General features: G+C 39.7%; 1 protein-coding gene across 8 annotated transcripts in view; it reads right to left on the bottom strand.

Annotated features, from left to right (window-relative positions):
- Positions 1 to 357: 357 nt before the first annotated feature.
- pcbp3 (poly(rC) binding protein 3) overlaps positions 358 to 24,996 on the bottom strand; it is a 95,268-nt gene continuing 70,629 nt past the window's right edge. For 5 of the 8 annotated variants that reach the window (XM_072397893.1, XM_072397892.1, XM_072397891.1 and 2 more), the window contains 5 exons: positions 12,198 to 12,239; positions 11,200 to 11,278; positions 7,435 to 7,487; positions 6,806 to 6,975; positions 4,795 to 5,904 (listed from right to left, as the gene is read on the bottom strand). In XM_072397893.1, the coding sequence (XP_072253994.1) occupies positions 5,850 to 5,904; positions 6,806 to 6,975; positions 7,435 to 7,487; positions 11,200 to 11,278; positions 12,198 to 12,239 (399 nt within the window). In that variant the 3' untranslated portion in view covers positions 4,795 to 5,849. Of the gene's footprint in view, positions 4,002 to 4,794; positions 5,905 to 6,805; positions 6,976 to 7,434; positions 7,488 to 11,199; positions 11,279 to 12,197; positions 12,240 to 24,996 lie in introns of those variants that run through there. The other 3 variants (XM_072397897.1, XM_072397898.1, XM_072397896.1) reach the window with 3 other exon arrangements.

The following is a 24,996-nucleotide window of genomic DNA, read 5'->3' as shown; positions in this document are numbered from 1 at the left end:
TTCACAAATTTCTCTACTGTTGGTTTATTTGCCAGCTGGCTATTTGTAGATAAGTCAAATTAGTGATGCGTTTGCCTTCTTTTCATATACACTCAATGAACCCTGCATTCGTCATAGGTCAACAGGTTATACATGTGATGTCATCAGAAGTGTGACAGATCACCCCCAACTGACTGGGTGGTGAATACTTGTGCACACTCAATTTACATTTACTTTCATTATTTGTAAAATGTCTTGTTTGGTTCACACGTTCTTTGCACATTCAAAGTCGTAGTCATTGAATGATATTTTAAAAGAAAAAAAATATTGTCTAGATTTTGTAAAAATGATACACAACTCACATAAAGACAAGGTCAGTCAAGAGAAGAAAGAAACAAACTTTATTATCTCCTCTTTACAAAACATTGCAGAATGAACTTCAATAAATAATGAATCCAACAGAGACCTTCATGATGCAAATCTAATACTGAGCTGACATCTTTCTCCTCAAACATAAAATCATATAATTCCTTAATGCTGCTCTAGCACAGAAAACAAAAATATCTGAAAGCAGTGAAATAAAAAAAATAAAAAAAAGTGACACAGCAAGATGTATCCACCATACACAGCACTGTAGGATGATGACAACATCAGCAATGCAATTAATATGTAAACAGAAGTATGGTGATGAAATAGAAAATGAGTCGTGGTTGCCCTGTAAAGTGACTGCACCTTGGCTGGCCTGCCCACACACAAACAACAGACACCCTGAAACTACAGTAGAAACACAATCACTATTTTTGGAGATGGGGGATGTGTTTTTTCTTTACACGTCATCCAATACCGCGTCCATGAAACGTCAACACAATGTGAAGCTGAGGAAAAAACAACCCTCAGTGACTTCTGAGTGGCCATGCATTGTTCCAAGTTGTTTAGCTCTAGTGCGTTTGATAAATAGCCTAAATTAGTGACCTCTGCTGTGTTTAGAATTTAAAGAAACTGGTGGCCAAGTGAAACCAGATACAGTGTCAACAAATGGTCCCTATTTGATGGCTACTGTCAGCAGCAGTGTATTTGCAGCCTTTCTGCCAAAAGCTGACGTCTTTGTAATTACTTTCAACAAGGTTATTCCGGGAATTACATCAATCCGATAAATGTATCATGTAAATGAATGCATTGATAAGTGCATCCAACTTGTTTCAACAACACATTATTGACTAATCACAAGTTATACGTGATTCATGTGTTAGTTTAAAAGCTGTGGTATGGACTTAACCTGTCAGTAGGCTGGAACTTTGTGGCATGTCATCCTCTTGGTCTCCATTATTCACTTATTGTGTCAAAACAAATACACCTCATCAGAAATCAATATAACATTGTATTTAGTGTAGTAAATTAAAATTACTATCCTAAATAACTAACATCTTTCTGAGTAATCTTCCCAATCTATATTTCTAACATTCTGAGGCTTTGAATTAATATTTGTCTGTATTCTACTTTATAAATCATTCCTGTCTGATTTACCTGACCAAAAAGACACCCAGAAGCACTTGAAAGTTTGTGAACTCTTGAAATTTTTATAGAAATTTGGATAAATATGGTCTCGAGATTAATCTGATTTCCAAACAAAAATTGCAACAAAACAAAAATAACCCAGTCATGAAATTAAAATGTTCCATTTGATTGCTAACTTCTTGAGAACCCCCCCCAAAAAAAAAAAAAAAATTATATAACTGTAATTATATCATAACTGTATGGAAAAAGTATGTGAACATCTGGGATTAGTAGTTATTTTGAAAAAGAAGAACATGGATTAATAAAAGTCTGAGTTAACAGAAAATGTGTCAAAGTATATCAATAAAAGAGATTGCTGAGAGGATCAGAAAAGGAATCAGTGGTGCTCATCAGGTTGGAAAAGGTTAAAAAGCCTTCTTTAAAAGGGTTTGGACTACACCAACCAACTGCCAGACGGACTGCATTGAAACAGGAAAAGCATGGCTATGGTTACCTTCTCCAGGAGTGATAGAACAACAAAGATAACTCCAAGAGAAGGTGTTCAGTTAACCAGAGGGGGTAAAAGGACCTATAGGGGAATTCTGAACAATCAGACTTCTCTCACATTACATATTAATGTTCATGAGTCCACCAACTGGATACAATTGTACAACCATGTTGTGATGAACAGAAACTCTCAAAAAACAACATTTCTGTTAAGCATATTCCATGTGTTGAGGTATTATTATTGTATGGGTCTCTTTTGCTACATCTGGACCAGGGTGAGTTGCACTCAAAGACGGAGAACTGAAATCTAAATTACACTATCTGTGAAGTGAATGTTAAGTAGTACAGGAAGACAGACCTAAGCACACAAGGAGGACTGAAGGAGAATAGAGTTAATAACTTCGAATCTTTAGTTGTAGTTAATACTCCAAGTCAATGTCTCACCAGGTAACAAATGTTCACATACTCTTGCCACTCAAGGATATGTTATATTGGGTCATTTTTATCAGTTAACAACCAAATACAAGACTTTTGATTGATATGTTTATTTGGTTTATCGTAATGTACTTTTAGCCCTTGTGTGAAAATCTAATGATGTTTGATTTGACATTTATGCCAAAATATAGAAAAACATGGTTATCAAACTTTCAAGAGCCACTGCAGGTGTTTCAGTCCATTATGTGATTCACACATTAGCCATTAAAACACAAAAATACATTCAGTCTTATATACAACACATAATTCTTGTGTCTGTCCAATGGCTCAAAGAGATACAAAACCTGGTGTGGCCAGTAAGATGTTGTATTACAGTGTATGGCAGATGCAGAGTGTCACACATTGTGCATGTGTTTTAGCAAGACTGAAATTTGATTTATATATGTATAAATATATATGTTAATACACAGTTTTCCAGTGTTTTTATGCCTATATCTGACAGATGCAAACTGGAAACACACCACATGTTTCGTGTGTAAAATAGTTTGTCTTCTACCAAAGTGTTCGATGTCTGTGAAGATGGAGCTCGAAAAAAGAAAACAATGCGATGACCATGAGAAATTCCAACTCAAGAGCTTTTGAGCCTTCTAGGCAATCCCTGACATCCTTAGATATGTTACATGGGAGTGCAAAAACACTGCAGGCTTTTCCATTAGGCTCATGCCTATTATACAGAGGTACTATGAGATTGCAGCATGAATAACATGATTACATGGTTGTGGAGCACTGGTGAATAAATTGGGGTTTACTGATTGCATGCATTTAAATTTGACCCAACCTATTTACTCAACATGACTTCATTTTTCCATCCCAGCTTTTTGTCAGGTGTCATTTGGAACTCAGAAAAACTGATATTTGCGCATTAGTGTGGATGTTTATCAGCCTCCACCCTTGAAAATTTCAAACTAGAGTAACAAATCTATTCAATTCCTGTACACCATTCAGTCCTGTCTGATTTTCAAATAAATTTGAAATGCAGGAGGCTTTGTGCTCATGCAGGTCATTCTGTAGTGTACAAGACTGAAACAAACAGGTACAGTTCCACATGCTCACAGTGGAACACTCAATTCAATCACAAAATCAGTGTGAAATAAATTGGATAAGGTGTCAGGTGTATAATTGCTTGTTAAAAAATTACACCTCACAACTAGTCAAGAAGTGTGGGTTATTATATGTGGGTTTACTTGGAGCTACACCTAAAAATGACTAAATTCGACTGATAAATTAAAATTAGTGCAGTGTGTGAAATGCCATGACAGATACTAGAGTGTCAAAAAAAAATAAGTTTCCAGAAACGGAAACAACAGTTTCAGTTAGATGAGGAATCAAGTAACCGTGCAGCAATTGTACACGTTTACTGTCATTACCAGAAATGATAAAAGTTAATGCCACTTAAATATCAGGACAGCAAACCGGATAAATCAATAATGTAAGTGCAATGCCATTTGCTCAAGGGTCATGTGATGCACTGAGGAAAGATGGGTAGAAATTAGAGTGTGCCCATTCCAGTGACTTCAGACGTCAGCCTAAAACAGGTCAGGGTAGAAGGGGAGGAGTGAGAGTGGGAGTGGGGTGGGGGCAGGGGGTTGGGGTTGAAGGGTGGCAGACAGAAAATGAAACAACTATGAAAGAGGAACGTCTGTTGAAAAGTGAAAGTTATTCTACAATGGCAGCTTGAATCCACAAGCACATTCTTGTTCACAGATGCTGGGCACCATAATTTCACTCCACCATTTCACATAAAACATTTTTAGATGAGGCAACATAACCATGCATTACTAACCCCCAGAAGAGGTCATGTAGTGAACTGAAAGAATGGTGTGTTTAAACTGTTGTATCCCCTTACAGAGGGATCACATCACTGCAAAATGGCAGTCATGTGTTCTGTCTCCTTCTTTGCTTTTCTGATTTTCTTTTTTTATTTCTACATTATTATTACTACACATTAGGACTTACAGAACTGAGCAAAAGTCTTGAGCTACCGCTCATTTCCTATGTTGCCAGGAAACATTCTTTATCAAGTTGCATGTTATGAATATACACAACACTGGTTCATCCCTTAACTTAGGTGCCTTTTTTTTTTTTCTTCCCTTTTTTGACACTTGAAAGCAAAATAGGGATACCTCAAAAGTCTAGCCTGATACAGAAATAACTTTCCTGGAATGAAGCATGCTATATAAATAATCAAAGAAAAGTTTGACTCTTTTTGGAAAATACAATTATCTGCTTTTTTAAAAAGAAATTAGAAAAATCAGTGCTTCTCTCATGCCAGTCTACTGAATATATTACTGAATATATACACATATTCAGTAGGAATATGAAGTTAGTGAGTGTTAGCTCCACCATAGTCCTTTCAGCCAAGTCTTGCCACTTGGCAGCCATCTTGAAATTGCCAACAGGTGAACCATGACTGCTATTTTAGTTGTCTCCTGGATACAGAAATTCTATGGACAGAACTGGCAGTCCAGTTCGATCAAAAACAGCTTTAAAAGGTGATTTCCCCACCATCACACTTGTACTACACATGCAAAAAGTTTTGCATCATGAAAACTTTGCAGCTCTGTTGAGAGTGACATGGCCATGGTAATCATGTGATTGATATGATTTGTTCCATCATTACATCTCCTCCACAGTGCTTGTCTGAAGTAATACATCTGCTTGAAGTCCCTCTGAACCTTGTCACCATATAGTGGAAACTGTAAAGGACCTTAGTACCAGTGCAACATCTAAAATGCCCAGTTTGACAGATGATTTTTGACAGAAGGGCCAGATCTGCATCATACAACTACTGTCTTTAGCATAATTGAATTCTCCTAAAAGAATCCCATTTGGCATTGGTTAGGTGGTATGTTTCGAATTTAATTTGGAATGGTTATTGGAAAAAGGAGGAAACACTCCTGGTTAAAATATTTATTTGCTGAGACTTTTGTTTAATCACTAATAATAGGTTTTAAAAATCTGTTGTTATCAAAAAGGGTTATGTTTTGTTTGTTTTTTTCTTTTGACCAAAGCTTGACTCTGGAGTTCTGAAGTTGCTCGGCATTAATTTGGGAGCTTGACGTGAACCACTGCATGGATTTTGTCTCCTTTGGAAAAAGCCCACATCCATGCTAAGCTAAATCTCTGAGATAAAAAGATTCATATTTAAAAAAAATGGTGATATTGATTTTCTATACTTAATCTGAACTACAAAAAAGTGAATAAGCATATTTCCCAAAATGTCAAATTACGGATTTATCGCTACTCTGGCAACATTAGGCTCAAAAAAGCCCAATGTCCTCACAGGTCTCTCACAGGCTAATCCTGAAGTAATATGCACAACCAGCTCAGTAAAGGGAAAGTCCCACACGATAACACAAATGTTTGGGGTGACTTCAGGATGTTGCCATGGATGAGGGGTCATTCCACATGCCAGCCACGTCCCTGAACCTGCCATTGGAATTGTAGGAGAGCAGTAGGCATTAGTTTCTTTAAGTGGAAGGGTTTCTGACATTTCCTTAAAGAAGTCATGAACACAGTATCCTGATTGTTGAGTATTTGGGTTCTCCTGTGCAAATGCTGATAAAAATTTGACTTTAAGATGGAGGGAGCCCATAGACATCAGCGGAACAGCAGATTTGACATCCATTTACACTGTTGAGAATTAAATGATATTTTAGGTGGAAAGGGGTAAGGAAGGCCTGTGATAAAAGCTTTAATAAAAAAATAATAAAAAAATAAAAAAAAGCTATTTTGCTGGTATGCACAGTATCTTACCGTCCAAGCCAGTATATTTTCTCCACATATTAACGAGAGGTTTTCACTTAATTTCATTGAAGAATTACAATTCAAAACGTATAATGGTAATATATCTGCTATAATGTTGGTTTCCTAAGATGACCTTTTATGTTTGTTTTTTTGTCTGTATTTATTTCATAAATGTTCCCAAATTCTGCTGGGAAATAGGTACTGAAAATTTGATGAATTACTTTTTGATCAACCAATTTGCTAATCTGCAGGCTTTTCTTCAAAGGCACAGCTTGTTTTCTTAGTAGTTGGCATCACTCCCAATAATTTGCAAAAGAGTGCTTCAACAGAAACATGTTCCATTTTGATGTCCACACTGTGGAAATAATAGTAAATAGGGAGAAAGGAACAACTATTTGTCTGACAGAATATCTGAAAGATGTGCTTTTTTGTTACCCATTAAAGCATCATTGTCATGAATGTCGAAAATAAACTGGTGATATATTTCCATTTTCTTTGCTCTTCACTATAAGCACGACGATTCAGATGGTGATTTAATCTTTTAGATCGTGTTGGAGCTCAGCTGTTAGAATTAAAAGGTTACCTGGCATTGATGAGATACTGGGCCAGGCTTATGTTAGCAGGGGTCCCTGTGATGGTGATCTGGCGCTCTGACGAACCCTCCATGGCATTCGCAATTTTGATCTGTGCCCCAGACATCTGTCGAATCTCATTTATTTTGGTTCCCTGGCGTCCAATAATGCAGCCTATTAGCTGAAGAAAAAAATGAAAGTCTTTATGCTTGAAGAAAGAAATTCCCGTTATATTTGATGTAAAAGTTTAATGGGTTATGAAATTATATGTTTAATTTGTTTGATTAATGATGATGTGGTCAATAGATTCGCTAATGGGGGGTATTCTGCTATGCCAATAGCAAGAACTTAAATTTGCAGGATTGCTTGTGGCAATTTCAGTCATTTCTTTAATTAAAATAAGTGTAAAAAGACATAGTAGAGATGTCAATGCCCTCTATTATTTGTGAATGCTTGTCTTGTTACTTAATCAGCAGTTATCTGCCATCCTTCCAACTATAAGTTATCATTACTAGATAATTTCCATTCAAAAGTCTAATCGTTCCTTTAAATCTAAATGTATGAAGACACATTTTGAAACGCTTGAATTTTTGCAGACATAGTTCTGTAAGTTTTCGGACATCTCTCCAACAGTACTCACATCATTAGGAATGGTGAGTTCATGGGTGCTGGCTGGTGGACTGGCATCCAAACCTGAGGTAGGGAAGAACAGTTTAAGAAACAATATTTGAATTTCAAAAGTCACTTTACTGACATTAAACTTTTTAAAGTTTTTTTTTTTTTCTGGACATACACTTGGACCATTTTTATCCACATGGTGCTAAAACAAGCCAACGAAATCTTCACCGAGTACCAGTTGTAGTACGTTTACCATGAAGGGATTGCATTCCACTGTATCCAACAGGCTGTAGTTGTTTTTGACTCACTGAGGACGTCAGCCCCATACAGCAGGACAGGGACAAAGCCTCCAGCTGTCTTCCACATATGTAAAATTAACTTTTCAAGTTTCTTTTTATCGCAGTTGTAGTTGTCAGTTTCAGACCTTCCATTACGGTAGATCAATTTTAAAGTTAATTGTACCCACTTTAGCAGCCTTGACTGCAGCACCCTCAGTGTAAATTATTATGTGCACATAGGTTTTGTGTTCTTATCCATGGAGTCAGAGCAAATTAAAACCCCTGACAACTGCAGTAATTTAATCTGAGACTGAATTGGGATTTAAACACTTTTCATTGCATTAAAAAGCCAGAATGTACTCGTAAGTGTTACATATTTGTAAGGTTAAATAAGAGAACTGATTCAAACTTTACATTAAAGCCAGCAGATACGTACCCTAGTTTAACATGAATAAATTAAATGTTGGAAACTAAGGGGCATTTGCACACTTTAGCATGTTCATAGATTTCACAGACCATTTATTAGCAACATAACAACTGGAATAAACTAAGCTATACTGGCTAACAGCTGCTAGGCTGTTATTTCTTTGACAAGTTAAGCTATTTTTATCTCCTGTACAATTATGTAGGAATAAAGGTGAATTTGTCTATTTATTTTTTTTATAACTCACTGATTTGAATTTTATTAATGGTGTATTATTATGCGGTGGCCTGCTTTGAGTGACAGGTAAGTGGCCCAGTAGATGTGCACAGCCTCCTCCCATCCACGCTGAGATTCATTCTCTGCAAGTCACTTCTGCTTACAAAAGATTAAAGTTGTGGCTCCATCCAGTTTTAATATGTAAACTTCACGAGACTCACATGAACACACTACAATAAAGCTCGACATAATTTGAATTAAAACAAGATTTGATTGACTAATGCCTGTGCTGTCTTGAAAAATGTTGCTTTTCATATAAACATATACAGCCTATAGATACATAGCTACTCTATACCCTGTTCACCCCATTCCAAGATTGGGAGGGCTGTTACTGTTTGAAATACATACACATGAGTTCTGCCTTTGCGTAAATTCAATCGTGTTATGTAATTCACCACAGGAAAATTAAACAAATATAGCCTGTGTATTTCCCAAAATGAGAAATTTTTCCTTTAAGTATGGAGACTTGTATCTAAGAAAAGTCTTTAAGTGCGTTTGATGTTTTTTCTTATTAAATAATGTGTATAAAGTGTGATAGGATGGGACAGAAGTTTAGCTCATCAGATTTTTGTTGAACCTTGCCTATTCGATATTTTTATTCCATATGTAATGGCAATGCCAACATCCTCTCAGATCAAAGTTTTTTGTTCCCTCAACAAAAGACTTTCAATTGTTGTGTTGTAAGAAACAACATGACACAAGCAAAATGCATGTAACACAGGAATGTGAAACAGCTCTATTCTTAAACTGTGCAGATTCTGCAGTTTATTGATTATTATAACGTCACACTTCAAATAAAAATAGTCCACAATGTAAACAAAACATAATCAATGCAAATCAAATAATCCAGTTAAAATGAGTACAAAGACAACATATTGAATACTAGAGTTTTAATCTTTTTTGAAAAACATTTTTGCGTCGGGTTGCCTCATCTGTCAGTTTATCATGTTTTATGCAGTCTTAGTCTGCCATTCGGTTCACTCACGTCACCTGTGTTTTTCCCCTCAGCTGCCCTCACTCAATAATCACCCTCCAAGCGTGTTCATACTCATTCCCAGATCCTCACCATCCCTCTTGCTAAGCCAAGTCACTCATGCTGGAATTAGGTTTGTCCTTGTTGAGTAATAGTCATAATTTCATGTCAGGTTTTGTTCATGTTTAAGTCAAGCAGTTTTGTCTTCGTCATAGTCAGGTTTTTGTTTGTTTCAGGTTTTTTTGGTATACCGGCTAAGCCGCACTTTTTGTTTGGATTATTTAAATAAACCAAGTTTTCGTTGGACTATCTACATCCAGGTCCTCCACCACCACGCCACACACCCTACATGACAGACGGATCTGGCATTAGGCATGAAAAGACTTGGAGACTAAATACTGAGGAGGGTGATTATTGAGTGAGGACAGCTGAGGGGAAAAACACAGGTGACGTGAGTGAAGCTGATGGCAGGGCAAGAGTGACTGACAAAAAACAGTGGCATAAGCTAAAGCCTAAACAGGAACATAAAACATAATAAACTGACAAACATGACAACCTCTTTTGTTTACAACTCCCTGTGAAATTCTTGGACGAAGGATACCACATGCTGTCACCTTGAAAACAAAATGTTTACCCATTCTTGCTTGATGTCAAATTTAAGCTGCTTAGCAGACAGGCCAGTTAAGCACCTGCACCCTTACTATGGAGATGTGCTCATGTGATACATCCAAAATGTGATCTAGTTCTGCCCTGATTGAATAAGCAGACTTCCCTGACAAAAATGCATCTTGACGCTTTTTCAAAATCAACAACCCAAACTCATTCCCATGCCATTTTTACTTCCTTGCTCTCCATTTTTTTTTTTGTTTGTTTGTTTGTTTTACTCGGTGTTTGCTTTGACAAATTCCTAGTTAGGGCCAGGCACTAGACCTTTTTCATTAGGTTTCATGGTTGGGTTTAAACTACACCATAATATCATAGTAGAGTTTCAACTTGCAGTTGTGGGTGTAGCAATGAAATGTTCGCTATCATTCAATTTCAAAAGTGTTTCTGAATCCAAGCTGTGACTGCGCTTAATGCTGTGACTGTTTTTAATGCAGTTTTGTTTTATGCCTGGAGATTTCTGTAGATTATCTGAATCTTTTGAATGTATATGGCTGAGATGAAGGAATTCTCAAACTCTTTTTCTTGATTTTTTTTTTCTTAAAATTTCTTTAATTGCATTGAATTGAATATAACCTTATGAACTCATTTGCTTTTTTTTCCATCTTCAAAATGACTCAGGCAATGCTCTTTTTATACCCTATCATGTTGCTGACTTTTATATAATGCCAGGTTTAGTTCCCAATTGAAGATTATCTGAGTTGTGTGACTGACATTAACTTCAAAATGGACATTTTCCCACAAATACAATTTCTCAATTTATACATTTAATATGTTGTCTTTGTACTATTCGCAACTGATTGATTTATTATTTTTTTGCACCATATCTTTATTTATTTTTTAGTATTGTGCCTAACCTATTGCGCTCAAGGTCTTCTTTTAAGCAGTAGAACTGCTTTAAAAATTTTTAGTGAATGATATATCCTGCTGCCAAGTGGTAATACAAATTTTTTGATAGATAAAGGAACTCTAATGTCTATTTTTTTTCTTTTACTGTCATAATATCAGACAGAAGCAAAGGAAAATTATATACATAAAAATAAATCAAAGACGGATAAAAACTACAGGGGCCAAAACATGCTGTGCCAAAACAGAGTGGAAGGAAAAGAGAAAGAAAATGTTTCTCTGGATGCAAAGAGACGGAAGTATCTATAGGGCCTTGTGGGTACGTACCAGGGAAAGCAGGGGTGGTCTGTCCGAGAGGGGTAAAGGGGGTTTGCTGCATAGCCAACTGGTGGAGCTTGGTCAACTGCTGAAGGGGTTAGGAGGGAAAGTAAAACTAAGAGGTTACTGTTACACAGGTCACACTGACAAATGAAGCCAAACAAAACAAGAGTGAAGAAACAGTGAGGAGAAGGAGGCCATTACAGAGGGTTGTGGAGGACAAAAAATAAGAGAAAACGAGATACAGAGAGAGGACGATTGTCTGTTATGTAAATATAAACTACTAAATAATTTGTCTTTTCTCTGTTTTCTTGTAACACATAGTTTTTTTCTTTTTTTCTTAAGATCAGTTGTTCAGCACATCCAACATTACATGCAAGACATTATTTAGTTTGCTCTTCAGTTTCCACACGTCATTCCAGTTGGCAATTCTCACACCAAGAGAACCTTTGGTTTACATGGCTCTAAAGAGCAGCTGCTCTTCCAAGAACATGGTCACAGGTTGTCCTTCCCCTGCTGCGTACAATTTCCATCAGAAATGAGGGAAGACGGATACTTTAAAGGCATCTTCTCCATTTAAGAGGAGTTTTAATGAGGGTGGAAGAGGGTGTCAAGCATGTACTTGAGCGATCGTAATGTCAGCCACGGCTTCCACTGGCATCAATCATGAGCCAACTTTGAATTAGTGGATCTGACACAAGGTAGCTCTTGAGATACTCACACGACAAGGACGGATGAAGGCAGATTATTAATCGAGATTATATGGCCTGTTAGATAAAGGGGTGTCTACATCAAAACTACCCTCTATGTCTTTGTATTTATGATTAGCTCTACTTTTTTGTTTCTGAAAACACAACCAGACAGGGAATTTGGAAGTGTAGATACCATAATATTTGCCCCTAAATGAGATAAAAGAGCATGTGTAATTTTATAATCTAGTGTCTGCTATCATCATTACTGGGTGATAGGTGAAGTTATTGATTATTAGAAAGATACCAAGAACTTACGTCTGGGTGTGGTATGGCATACTGTCCCTGAATTGTGTAAGCCTGGAAAGAGGAAAAATATAAGAAATAGCATCAAAAGAAAAAGCAACCATTAAATTCAGAATGATCTGAATAAGTATGAGCTCTACACAAACCATCTTTACACATCTACTGTAGATCAAATAATTATTCGAAAATGTTAATTGCTAATGTATGATTCTCAGGAGTGTTAGTGAAATTGACGGTTATTACAACAAAAAATCAAGTTAATCCTACTTATCATTTCCATATTTAGAGCAGTAAGAAAAACAATATGTGATGTGTACATTAACACCAGATCCAATGGGTCCTTGTCCAACCAAGTTCTAGAAATTCAAAAAGGCAGCACTGTTCCACAGATAATGAGTGAGAGCAAACTTTTTTACCATAGTTGTAAAAAATTTACAAGGAATTGAACCTTTGTATCCTAGTAGAAAACAAAGTGGTAAAATAATGATGTCATACAGAAGTCCAACCTGTGTGATTAATACTATTCCTTGGAAGCTCTGAATACAGATGTTTTTTATTTCTAGTTGATAAGGCAAATGCTTGTGAACCCTTGATAGATACCTGCAGCTGGGAAATACTGATAAAATGCATTTGTGGTTGTCAACCATCAGTTTAAAGACATCTGTGAGAAATATTGAGATTATGCTAAGTCTGTCACCTTTTCTTCTAGGTCTGAACTTCTGGTCAAATGTGGGTAAACTTCTGTAAGTGCTTCAGTATATATAATATAGTATATACCTGTTTAGACAGATGCATCAGACCATTAAAAATAGTTTGTTATGAAATCCAGTAAAGGGCACTGGTCCCAATGCAGACCATTGTGACTTAGAGCATTTGTACAAGGTATATGTCTTATTCTACAGTGGTAACATTTCTGTGGACGCACCTGCGAGCTTGCCAACACATGTAAGTAAGTCAACATTATGTGTTCAAGGTCATCTGATTGCCTACTAATCAGCACAGTCAGCTACAACAGGCCCCTTGGCAAAAGCTTGTATGAAATACCATTTTGAAAAGATAGTACGATTTATATGCAAATATGTGCAGCCCATCTGTGTTGTTTTGGGAGAGGGGTTTTAGGAACTTGTGATGGAACTGGAGTGACAATCCAACATCAAAGTGATACTAAAGGTTAAGAAAGTTGCTCTAACCACAGACATGTTGACATTGCTGTCAATGTTTATGAGACAATCACAGCCCTTCAGCATTTCAGACTCATGGAAACTTAACTGTAATGTCCTGTGTACTAATTAAATGAGAGGAAGCCATGCAATTGTCAATATTTCAGAAAGCATGAGCAGCGCACTGGATCAATTGAACATTTCCCATGAAGCTGTTGTAGCTATCATCAAGGACAACGGTAACTTATTTTCCAGTTCATTCAAACTTGATTTTTGGATGAAAGTGATAACCCTAGTACGTGTCTGTTTTCTACAAATGACAATTATTTCCTCTGGCACATGGGAAAAAGAACCATTACAAAACTAGAATTATATTACATACATGTAGTATGTAATCATGAGAATCACAACATAATACAGGACTCATGATATACATCAAGAGAATTTTCTGCTAATCACCAAAGCCACTCTAGCACCTTCACAACAGAATTTGAACGTAAACTCATAGCAAACAGACAGGAAGATGGGCAGGGAGAGAAGGGATGACATGCTGGCAGCAAAAGGCCTTGTGCCAGCACTCAGATCTGGTGCAGCTGTGATGAGGATCTACAGATTCTGTAAATAGGGCACCTGCTCAACCAGCTGAGCTACCAAAGACACCATAAAATGATTGTCCAGTGTTATTTAGTTATATTTCTATTTCAACCATTCATTACTCAAGAATTGAATCTAATCATAACTGTACAGTTTTTTAATCACAGTCTCAACTCTACATGTGAAAAGAGAAGAAGAAAATAGCGTATTTTGTCTTTATGCATAATATTCTCAAAACCACTGCACAATGTAAAGCCAAACCAAAGTGATTATATTAAAAATAACACATTGAAAAGTAACAATGTTGTTTAAAACTCTTGACCATTGTGTGCTTCACTAAGGCATTCTTTTATAATTACTTGTACAGGATTGTGTTTTATTGCACAGGTGTTCATCTGTCCACACACTGTATGTGTGTATCCACTTCAAACCTGTCTTAGGCTTGTGTACTATTTTGTCTAAAGGTATCAGTTGTGTTGTACCTGTTATAGGTCATGTCTACAGTGTATTATTATCACACAAAAGATAAGCTTTTAGATTTTAGTGTTTCTCAAATGGATATATTTTGTCTGGTAAATACACTGCGCAAAAAAATTAAGGGAACACCTAAACAACACAATGTAACTCCAAGTCAATCACACTTCTGTGAAATCAACCTGTCCAGTTAGGAAACAACACTGATTGTGAATCAATTTCACCTGCTGTTGTGCAAATGCAACAGACAACAGGTGGAAACAAGAGGCAATTAGCAAGACAACCCCTATAAAGGAGTGGTTCTGCAGGTGGTGACCACAGACCATTTCTCTGTTCTCATCCTTTCTGGCTGATGTTTTGGTCACTTTTGCATTTTGTCAGTGCTTTCACCCCTAGAGGTAGCATGAGGCGGTGTCCACAGAAGTTCCTCAGGTAGTGCAGCTCATCCAAGATGGCACATCAATGCGAGCTGTGGTAAGAAGGTTTGCTGTGTCTCTCAGCACAGTGTCCAGAGCGTGGAGGAGATGCCAGGAGACGTGGAGGGGTCCCTTGGTTCCTTCTGATGCATGACAATGCTAGGCCTCATGTGGCTGAAGTGTGTCAGTAGTTTCAGCAGTTTCTACATGATTAAGGCATTGACGCTATGGACTGACCTGCCCATTCCCCAGACCTGAATCCAATCGAGCACATCTGGGACATCATGTCTTATTCCATCCACACCTCTTATTGCACCACAGACTGTCCAGGAGTTGACTGATGCTTTAATCCAGCTCTGGGAGGAGATCCCTCTGGAGAACATCCGCTGCCTCATCAGGAGCATGCCCAGGCGTTGTAGGGAGGTCATACAGGCACGTGGAAGGGACACACACTACTGAGCCACATTTTGACTTGTTTTTAGGAATTTCCACTGAAGTTGGATCAGCCTGTAATGTGATTTTCCACTTTTATTTTGAGTAAGATTCCAAATCCAGACCTCCATGGGATAATAATTTTGATTTACATTTTTATGTTATTATGTTCTTGACGCAGTCCACTATTTAATGAATAACAATTTTCATTCATTGAGATCTAGGAAGTGTTATTTTAGTGTTCCCTTTATTTTTTTTGAGCAGTGTATTTAAATGCATGGGTGGTAAAGTTTGAGTGTTTGTTAGCAGAGTTACGAAAGAATAATGGACAGTAATGAATAATTTTGATCCAGATCCAAATTTGGATCCATGATTTTTATTTAAATTCAACTTTGGCAGGTAAGCTTATCTCAGAATACTCTTGCTAAATACCTTCACCAGTGTGGTGCTGTGGTTAGTTGTTTAATTAAAAGGCAATTGAATTGCATGAATATTTTTTGCATCGACCAGTTTAGAAGTAATTATCTGTAGAAGTTGATCAAAATATAGATTTAGGATTTCTTGGCAAAGGTATACAGTGTTGGACTTCTCTTGTGATTTTTAGGTCCCACTTATGTCACCAAAGCAGCTGTAGTTGTCAGGGCAATGGGCCTCATGCAAGAACATTTTTGTATTCTTATTCTAGATTTCTCTCACTTTATTCCTATGAATGAATATGAACACGTTACGTCAGATTCAACAAACGCTCTTAACTTCGGGAAAGTGCGTAAATGATGAATGCCATCTGTGCGTATTTAGATGCACAAGGATAGTAAAGGTGGTGCTGCTGCACCCCAAAAATGTATTTGCCCAAAAAGAAATACATGGCATAAAGTGGAAAAAAAAAGAAAATGCTAAAAGTTAACTGTAAACACTAATAACTATAAACTGTTGTGGTCTGGCTTAATGTTCATTATACAACTTGTGTCATGCTAGTTACATGATCACAAATAAGGTCACGTATCGTAAGTGACACCTGACACGAAGTTGTAATCAGGCTAAAAAATAAATAATAATAAAAAAAAAAATAATTGTGGTCGAGCTAATTGACCACTGATGGTGCAAAAACGGATTGTAGACTTTTTTGGGAAGCCTCAAAAAAAATAAAAGGAGATGCAACAAAGAGTTGAAAAAGGCAGACTCACAGTACAGTCCAAGCACCCCCAGACTGTGATGACCGGGATCGGGAGTGTGTTGACAGGAGCTGTGCTCCTGCAATTCAAGCTAACGTCCCAGGTCAAAAGACTAACGTTTCAGAGGCACTGCATCAACCAACTAGCTTCAGTTTTCTAGGAAGGCCGTTTGGAAAAGAAACGTTTTGTCGTTCATTCAATGTGAGCCGGTTTACCAAATCGAGATGGCTGCATGATATTGAGGACGGTGATTGCGTTGTTTGTTTCAGCTGTATTTTGTATGAACTTATGCTGGAATGCACCTACAACCTCCCAAACCAGAGAGGATGGATTCTTAGGGGAGATAACTGGCTCAAGGACACATTTCAGAATAAAGTAATTCAACAGTATGCTTGCGCCATTCAGAGTGAAATTGTGTCCCGTGCAGTAAATAGTCCCTACTATGGACTCACAGCCAATGGTACCATGGACGTCTGTACAATGGAACAATTTTCATTGATGCTGCAATATGTGGGCGAGAACATGGAGACTCATTCAGATTTCCTTGGATTTTACAATTCTGCTGACAGCAGTGGAGAGACGCTGTTCAAGTGAATCAGGGATGTATTTCTCAGGCTGAACATACCAATTGAACGTCTCCAGGGATACTGTTTTGACGGAGCTAGTAATATGTCGGGACGCTTTTCGGGTGTTCAGCCGTGGCTGAAAAAACTACGTCCTGAGTCTCTGTTCAACCACTGTGCCAACCACTCACTTGACCTAGTTCTTCAAGAGGCCGCCCGAGAAGTGAGTCAGATCGCTGACTCTATGAACTTTGTTCAGGGCATAGCTGTGGTAATCTTTGAGTCATCCAAACGCAAGGAGCTCTACGAGTCAATGTTTGACTGTGATGTGAAGTTACCATACTGGCTGTATGTCCGACAAGCTGGTGCATACGAACAATAGCTATCAAGTATGTATGCAGTGCCTACAGACAGATCATTGAAACTTTGGAGCAGCTTAAGGATGACATTAATGTGAAAAGAGAGACCAGAGCCAAGCTCGGAGGCCTGTCTAAGAAGGCACTGAAAGCTAAAACCTTTTTTGGCCTGTAAAGCACTTTTCGAGCCATGTGAGTGGGTAGCCAGGAGTTTACAGCCCACCAAAGCCAGGGTACTAAGTGCCATTCAATGCACCAAACTACTGAGAAAGCGTGTGGAAGCGCTTCGCAATGAAGCAGTGGTGGAGAACATACTGCACAAGGTAACCACAGCTGGACAGGATGGTTACATGCTGCCATTCCGACATCTCGCGATTCCGACATTGGCCTCCAATTGTCGGAATGGCGACACTTAATTTTTTATTAAACGTCCCGCCATTCCAACACTTTTTTCCTCCTATGGTCGGAATGGCGGTATGTTTTTTTTTTTTTAACATACAGCCATTCCGACAGTTCCTTTGAATAGCCTATGTTTTACCCAAAACATTTTACACTAATGAAGGCTGATATCAGCCTCGCAAACAAACTTTAATAATCTATTATCAAAATCCCCTGAAATGTCAAATATAAAAATACAGATATTAATGTAACTCTGGCGAGACTGAAACTGATTAAGCAGAAATACAGTGTCAGTGAGCTGTCACAGCAGCCAGCTGGAGTGGAGCTCTCCACGGAGCCCATGCGTCTTTTGCTCGCTGTCATCATATGCAAAAGTAATAATTGCAATTACAGATATCACGGCTACTGCACAGGACACAGTTGCGAGCACTCTGCCTTGCCTTGCCAATAGGAGAGGAGAGAAATGACAGCATAGAACGTATAAAACACAACAAAATGCAGTAAAAACGTTTATTCATGTAATTCACGTGATTTATGAGTACTCGCTCCAATTATGGGAAGCGCGGATGGGCTTTGCGCATTTGGCACAAACACACAGCCGTTGCAAGGCTTTATACAGCCTGTTGATATCTTAAGGACCTAACTGGTCACACCTGGGAGTAAATGTCATGTAGAGATTGTTTTTACATGGGAGAGCCCAAAAACGCATGTGCCAGACGCACATAGGCATGCGTAAAACCAATGTTGACCACTTCATGCTGTTTATTTGCTTTCTTTTAGTTAACTTTCGTTTCTTTTGAATTCTTGTGCGTGTTATGGAGCCGTTTCGGTCCATATTTGTAAGCCTTTTTTTCCTGGATTAAATTTTTGGAAGTTGAAACAAGTGGCATTGGAGTGTGTGATTGAAAACCACCGCGGTCTGCTTCTCCTCCTCCAGTTGCCGAGACTTTGTGTCTTTAATAACGCTTGTCTGTAAACATGTGTTAAACATATAAATTGCATGAACAGAAAGAAGGGACTCGCCTGTTGAGTAACGCACATTTCCTTATACTGAAAGCCTTGTCGGAATGGTGGGACGTTTGAATGTCGGAATAGCGGGATGTCGGAATGGTGGGACGTTTGCATGTCGGAATGGTGGGATGTCGGAATGGCGGGATGTCGGAATGGCGGTATTTCGGAATGGGTGTTGCCACCCGCACAGGATGACAAAAGTTCACTTGCTTGCTATCTGCGTGAACGATTTATAACCAAATGTGACAACATATGGCATAGTTCCAGATGAGCTTGATGTTGCCATGGTTATAGCAGTTTTGATATCAGTGGCTGTATGCATGCTTTAGGTTATGTTGCACTCAGCCTTTCATCAGCCTTGTCATACATCGGAATTAATGAAATAAAGATCAGACACAATAATTTCATGAAATAAAGATTGTTTATGAGTCCCAAACCTCGAGTCCAAGTCAAGTCTCAAGTCTCAAAGACAAAGCAAGGCAAATCTGACATTTGGAGAAGTTTCCCAATTGTCGATGAATCTCTTTATTAATGGCCTATAAAATTACGTGTTTTCTCCTGCGGGACGGGGGAAGACCCAATCAATTCAATTCAATGCATTTCCATTATTGTGCGGGCATAAAATCTCAAAGTTTTGCAGGTACGGGCGGGAGTGGACATACACATTGCAGGAGTGGGTGGGACAGTAACACACGTTGTGGGTGCGGGCGGTAATGGTAAGAAATTCAGCGGGAGCGGGTTGAAGAAAACACTCCCGTGCAGGGCTCTAGTCTGGAGTCTTTGTTTGATCAACTTAAAGTGCTACTCGAGTCGAGTCATGCGACTCGAGTCCCCATCTCTGACCACACATAGGCAACGCTTCACATAGGCTACGTTTCACTTGTATCATTGCATATTTTCTGGGTGGCTTTGTGATTAAATAATGCAGTTGATGTGTCACTGCTGCATATAACAATATTGCCATGGTGTAGGAGTCAATAGCTAGTATATATATTTTTTTAATCGATGTATCGAGTTGCGAGTAGAGCTGCAATGAGTTCTACAGTAATTTGAGTACAGAAAACACTCACTTTTTTGCCTCAATTATTTGTTTAATCATTAATTTCGTTTAAATAGTCACTTGCGTTCCGCCCTGGGGTCGGGGATCTGTTCTACAAGGACTGTAAACGGTGACGCACGCGACTCAGTCAAAAAGTTGGTGCTATGAAAGAGAGCAAAGAGACTGTCCACAAAAGGCAAAAGATGTCCATAGTTTGGGATCAACAGTTTGGTTTTAACAGGCCTGTCGTTTCTGTCACACATTATGCAATACAAAGCATGAACTGGTTTTGCTGGTCTTTATTCCTTATCTTGAACACAGGGTACTGTGAGCATAGCCAAAACAATAAAACACAACCGGCATATAACATTATTAACATTCCATTCTGTCACGTCTCTCTCCCTACACACACACACATACACTGGACACACCCCCACAGGTCCTCTGCTAATCCCAGCTGGCTACTGAGCCCCTACCCCTCCAGACGTCCCGCAGCCTCATACACTGCAGTACAACCGATCTGAACACAACCCAAACAGCGTTATCTCGGGGTCTTAATTCGATCACAAGTAACTCGATCCGATTCGATTTCTTGTCAGATTAAGATGTCTCCATGAACTGAATAACTCAATCTTATTGTAATTTAGCCATTAATCTGATCCGATGGCACGCATGTAACCGCACTGTATACATGGCCCATTACAGTATTGTTGATTAAAATGCAAAAAAAAAAAGAAACGATAGGTGCAGCCCTAGTTGCGAGTTCGGTGCAGCGGCTATGACTCCATGCCCAATATAATACCATATAAGGCTAGGCTTCCTATCGCCTGTGCCAGGAAGTGTTGAGTTATGAGAATGGCATCAAGGCGCAAAAAGAACAACTTTACAGGCTCTGAGATTGAAGTTTTGTTTTCAGAGATCCAAAAAGGAAAAGCTGTCTGTGTCAGCAGTGGAATTATGGAACCTGCTAAAGCGAAGAAATGGGAAGCAATTACGAGTGCTGTTCACCCCTTAACATTTTTACGTCGTCGCGATGTTGCATACTTCAGGGCAAATCTGGGGTTTTCCTCAGTCCCCTTTATATGTACCTAAATATGTTATATACCATTCGAAAGGTAAGGGCCTTGACATTCGAAGGATGTATGCCTTTCCAGGATACACTCAGAACTGTGGACACAGTAAACACTTATGTCAAACCAGTCGCAAATACAAAAAATGTCAAAGTCACAAAAAGCCTCACAGCATTCTAAGAAAAGATAAACTCCAACAAAAATGGTCCTGTTACGTTGGCAAGGGTCCAGTAAAAGTATTCCAGTAAAATAGTTAGTGACGCATTGAATAGCTAATGAAATTCTGAAAACAACAATATGCAGGTTTAGGGGTGGGCTCTTCTTCCATATATGGCAAATGTAACGCGTAAAAAAAAGCGTCACAGAGGTAGTCTCAAGACTAGAAGCTAGAAGCTAGTTCTTGAGTTGCAAATTACGCGTCGTAATTTTCAGATTCAGATTCTGAGGTCTGTTCGTTTATTTTTCTACAACATGGCTAAACGGACATCAAAAACAAAATACAGTAAGTAGAAAGCCTCAGGGGTTTGTTTACAACGGGACAGTGATGCTTCTGACAGAGAAGGACAGTAATAATGACAGGTAAAAAGCAAGAGGTTGAGTGAGAACTTGGGGGGAGGGGTATTTTCTGCCTTTTGAAATGTAATCATTTGTGCGCTGGACATGCGATTTTTCTTTTGTTTTTCCAACTGTCCTTTTATGTACATGGGGGGAGTTAACCTATCAGATGGCCTGATAAGATACAACAAGGTCTTGTACAAAAGACAGAAGTAGACTTTCTTCCCACGCCTGGAGGAAGGTAACTTGCCTGATCCGGCCGTCCCGCCGGGTCCCATGCCCGAGCTGGCCATCCCGCCGGTTTCCACGCCCGAGCCGGCCGTCCCGCCGGTTTCCACGCCCGATCCCGCCGTCCTGCCGGGTTTCTCCACGCCTCTGCCGGCCGTCCTACCGGGTTTCTACACGTCCTCGCCCAAGACCAAGCCTGTTGCCTCGCCCAAGACCAAGCCTGCTCCGGTGGTCAGAGTCCCACCCGCCCACCCCATTTTAGGAACGTCTGGAAGCCGTTCCTTGAGGAGGGGGCTGTGGGCGTCGCCAGGGGTGGGCCGGGTGGGCAAATCCTGGTCCTCGCCATCGTCCATGGAAGCCGGAGCGGGCTCAGGGCTCTTGCCCGTAGGAGCAAGCTCATCCCACCACCAATGGGATCCTGGCCAGCTTCGCCACCGTTCCTCGCCAGTGGGGGTCTGGGCAGGCTCACGGCAGCCCTCCCCTCGCCTCACTACCCTGAAGGGACGGCCGGGTCACCGGAGGTCTGGCCGTTCGCCAGACGGTCTCCGGCCCTGGTGGCCGGGTCACAGGAGGTCTGGCCGTCCGCCAGATGGACCCGGCATAGGGTCCTTCAGAGCCCTTCCCTCCCACCCTATAGGGATGTCTGGTAGCCATCCTTAAGGGGGGGGGGGGGGGGTTCTGTCACGGTTTCTTCTCTGTTCCATGTCTTGTCTCGTCACTTCCTGTTTTATTTTGAACTTAACCTTGTCCTCTCGTTTCAGGTAACTTGCCCTTCCTCCCGTGTCATGCGTCTCATTGTCTTCCCTGATTCCCAAGTGTTTCCACCTGTTCCCCTTGGTCCCTCATGTGTTCAAATAGTCTGCGTTTCCCTTGTCTCGTCGCCAGTATGTTGTCTCCTTTGAGCGTCACTACCAGCCACCTTGTCTTGTCTCGTCTCCACAGATTCCACGAGCCTGCAGCGAGCGACTCTCCTGCAGTGCATCTTGTTTGGTAATTTATTTCACAGCCATAGCCTTAGTTTATTTATTGTTGAACGGTAAGTTTCAAAGCCTTTGTATTTCCTCCATTTTTACGGAGTGATTTTTCGTTCTTACTTGTTATAGTCGCCTCCGTTAAAGGAGAGGTTTAAGTTAAAGTTAAAGTTTCATAGAGCCTCTGTTATTGTAAATGAGTGCGCCTTTGTTTTGTCCGCCTCATTTTGAGAGCGAGTCTTTGTTTTGGTTAAGAGTTCATAGCTTTTGGTTTTCCTCCCGTTGTGGAGAGATTTTAAGTTTGTTAACTTTCATAGCCGCGCTCCTCCTCTCCTTTAGTTACAGAGGAGAGCGCTTAGGCGTTTATAGCCCTTTTCGTTTTCACTGCCGGTAGAGCGCCCTGCAGTGCCGTCATCTGTTGTCTTGTGTTAATAATAAAAACCTCTTGAAACCGCACGACCCTGCATTTGCGTCCTGAATCCCTCTCTGGTACGTGACAATGGACATTGCTTTTGTGAATGCATCTTGCACAAAGAACATGGTAGAAACAGATATGAGGTTCCTATACACCAGAACCCATTCAGGGAGACCTTAGCCTTGGAGTTGGTAGTCTACCACCTCAGTTGAACCTGGGCTATTTCTTGGCAGTCATCACAAACATGTGCACATATCAGGACACAGCACAGCTGGGTGCTTGAGGTGCAGACACTGCCAGACGAAGACTCCTGTGATGTGATGTGCCCATATGCTTTGTGCCAGGCACAAATTATTACAATGATTGGCATGTGGCCAACAGCAAATAATGTCAATACAAATTGTAAATAGTGTTTAGTGTTGTTTGCTATGTCATTATTTATGTATATAAACTAATTGCATTTAGACCATACTATTTGTTTGGATTTTTATTGTATGCACAAAGCTCTGGTTATAGACAAAATGTGGTTGTGCTTCTGCTACTCTTTGTCAGTAATACTGACAGAGGATCTATATGTGGGATAAGACCAAATGTAACTTTTCATTGGAGCCCAAGATCATGACTGTATGTTCTAGCGTTCAGGAATGGCAGCCTTTTTTCCCAAGGCTCTCCAAATGGCACACTTTGGGCACAATTTTGGCACACCCAGTCCTATCCTTAGAAAAACCTGTACAAAATACTCATTTTTTGTTGTATTACAGTCAAATTTGAAGTGGGACTAGGTAAGACTTCAGGCTGTGGTGCCATTGTGTTTTTCAGTCTGCAGGCCTATGCTGAAGTCACTTTTAAGACACATATTTGGGAGGAAAAATTTGGCAGACATAAAAATCCATCTCTTTCACTGTATTCAAGCTCATATTATTCTGTGACATTAGCCCTTACCGAGATTCTGATTGTTGTGGGTGAAAATTCTGTGTGTTCTCTTTCAAAAGAGGTTTCCACCAGGCCTCTACTCCAAGTCGTTCAAGAACTGCTTTCAATTTACTTTAAAATCGTTTCAGGAAAAAATTGCCCCACTGTTCAGGGGTTAATTCCGTGTCAGCTGTAGTTCGCAATGTCACCAAAATAAAGAAGAAATGGTTTGATATGAAAATGGCTTAAAAAAAAACATCTCGCCATGGCCAAGCGCTTGATGACTGCAACAAAAGCCGTGCAATCAGTTGTTGCCTCATCATCATGGCACTTTGATGGGTTGGTCCATGAGAGGGGTCTTCTGGCATGTTGTCTGCCTGGGCTGGTTCAGGTAGGTAATACTGTGCAAAACGCAGCATGCCAGAATAATCTGGCATGCCTTCTCTGGGCTATAGAGCAGTTTGCCCCTGCTGTATGGAGACACATCTACCTGGCCTTCAGCACACTATTGTGCTCCACAACGGCACGGGTGCTTTGATGCATATATGTGTGCATTCCATTGTTCAGACTATGTTTGCCAGTTCAGCCATGGCATGAAAGTCCCTCGTAATTTGTACTTGTTCGACAGCAGTGTATGGGAATTTGATGTACCATGGGTGATAAACTAATGAGAGTTTTGATGACCAAGGGGAGTGTACAACTCATAGAGGACTGGGACACACCCAATCTGTCTCCAATCTCCCTCTGAAAGGTTCCTGTGGTCAAGGGTGGTGAGGACCTGGACGTGTGGTGGAATTGGGTTTGATCGGCGTGTTTCTCTCTGAAGTTGTACAGTCGATCTATATTGTGATGTCAGCCATTTGTCTGTCTCCACAAGGAAATCTACACGGTCTCGGAACACACGCTCTCTTCCAAGAGCCTGACGCGCTAAGGCATCCAAAAGTAACAAGTCATGATGCAGCTGGTTACACTTCCCATTGACCTTGTTATATACAGTCAAATTAACCTTCAATTAGTGCGTAATTTAAGTCAAACAGAATAATA

Source organism: Leuresthes tenuis, unplaced genomic scaffold (genome assembly GCF_036924035.1).
Source record: "Leuresthes tenuis unplaced genomic scaffold, fLeuTen1.0.hap1 SCAF_12, whole genome shotgun sequence".
Classification (NCBI taxonomy): Eukaryota; Metazoa; Chordata; class Actinopteri; order Atheriniformes; family Atherinopsidae; genus Leuresthes; species Leuresthes tenuis.
This window is presented reverse-complemented; position numbering and strand designations above follow the sequence as displayed.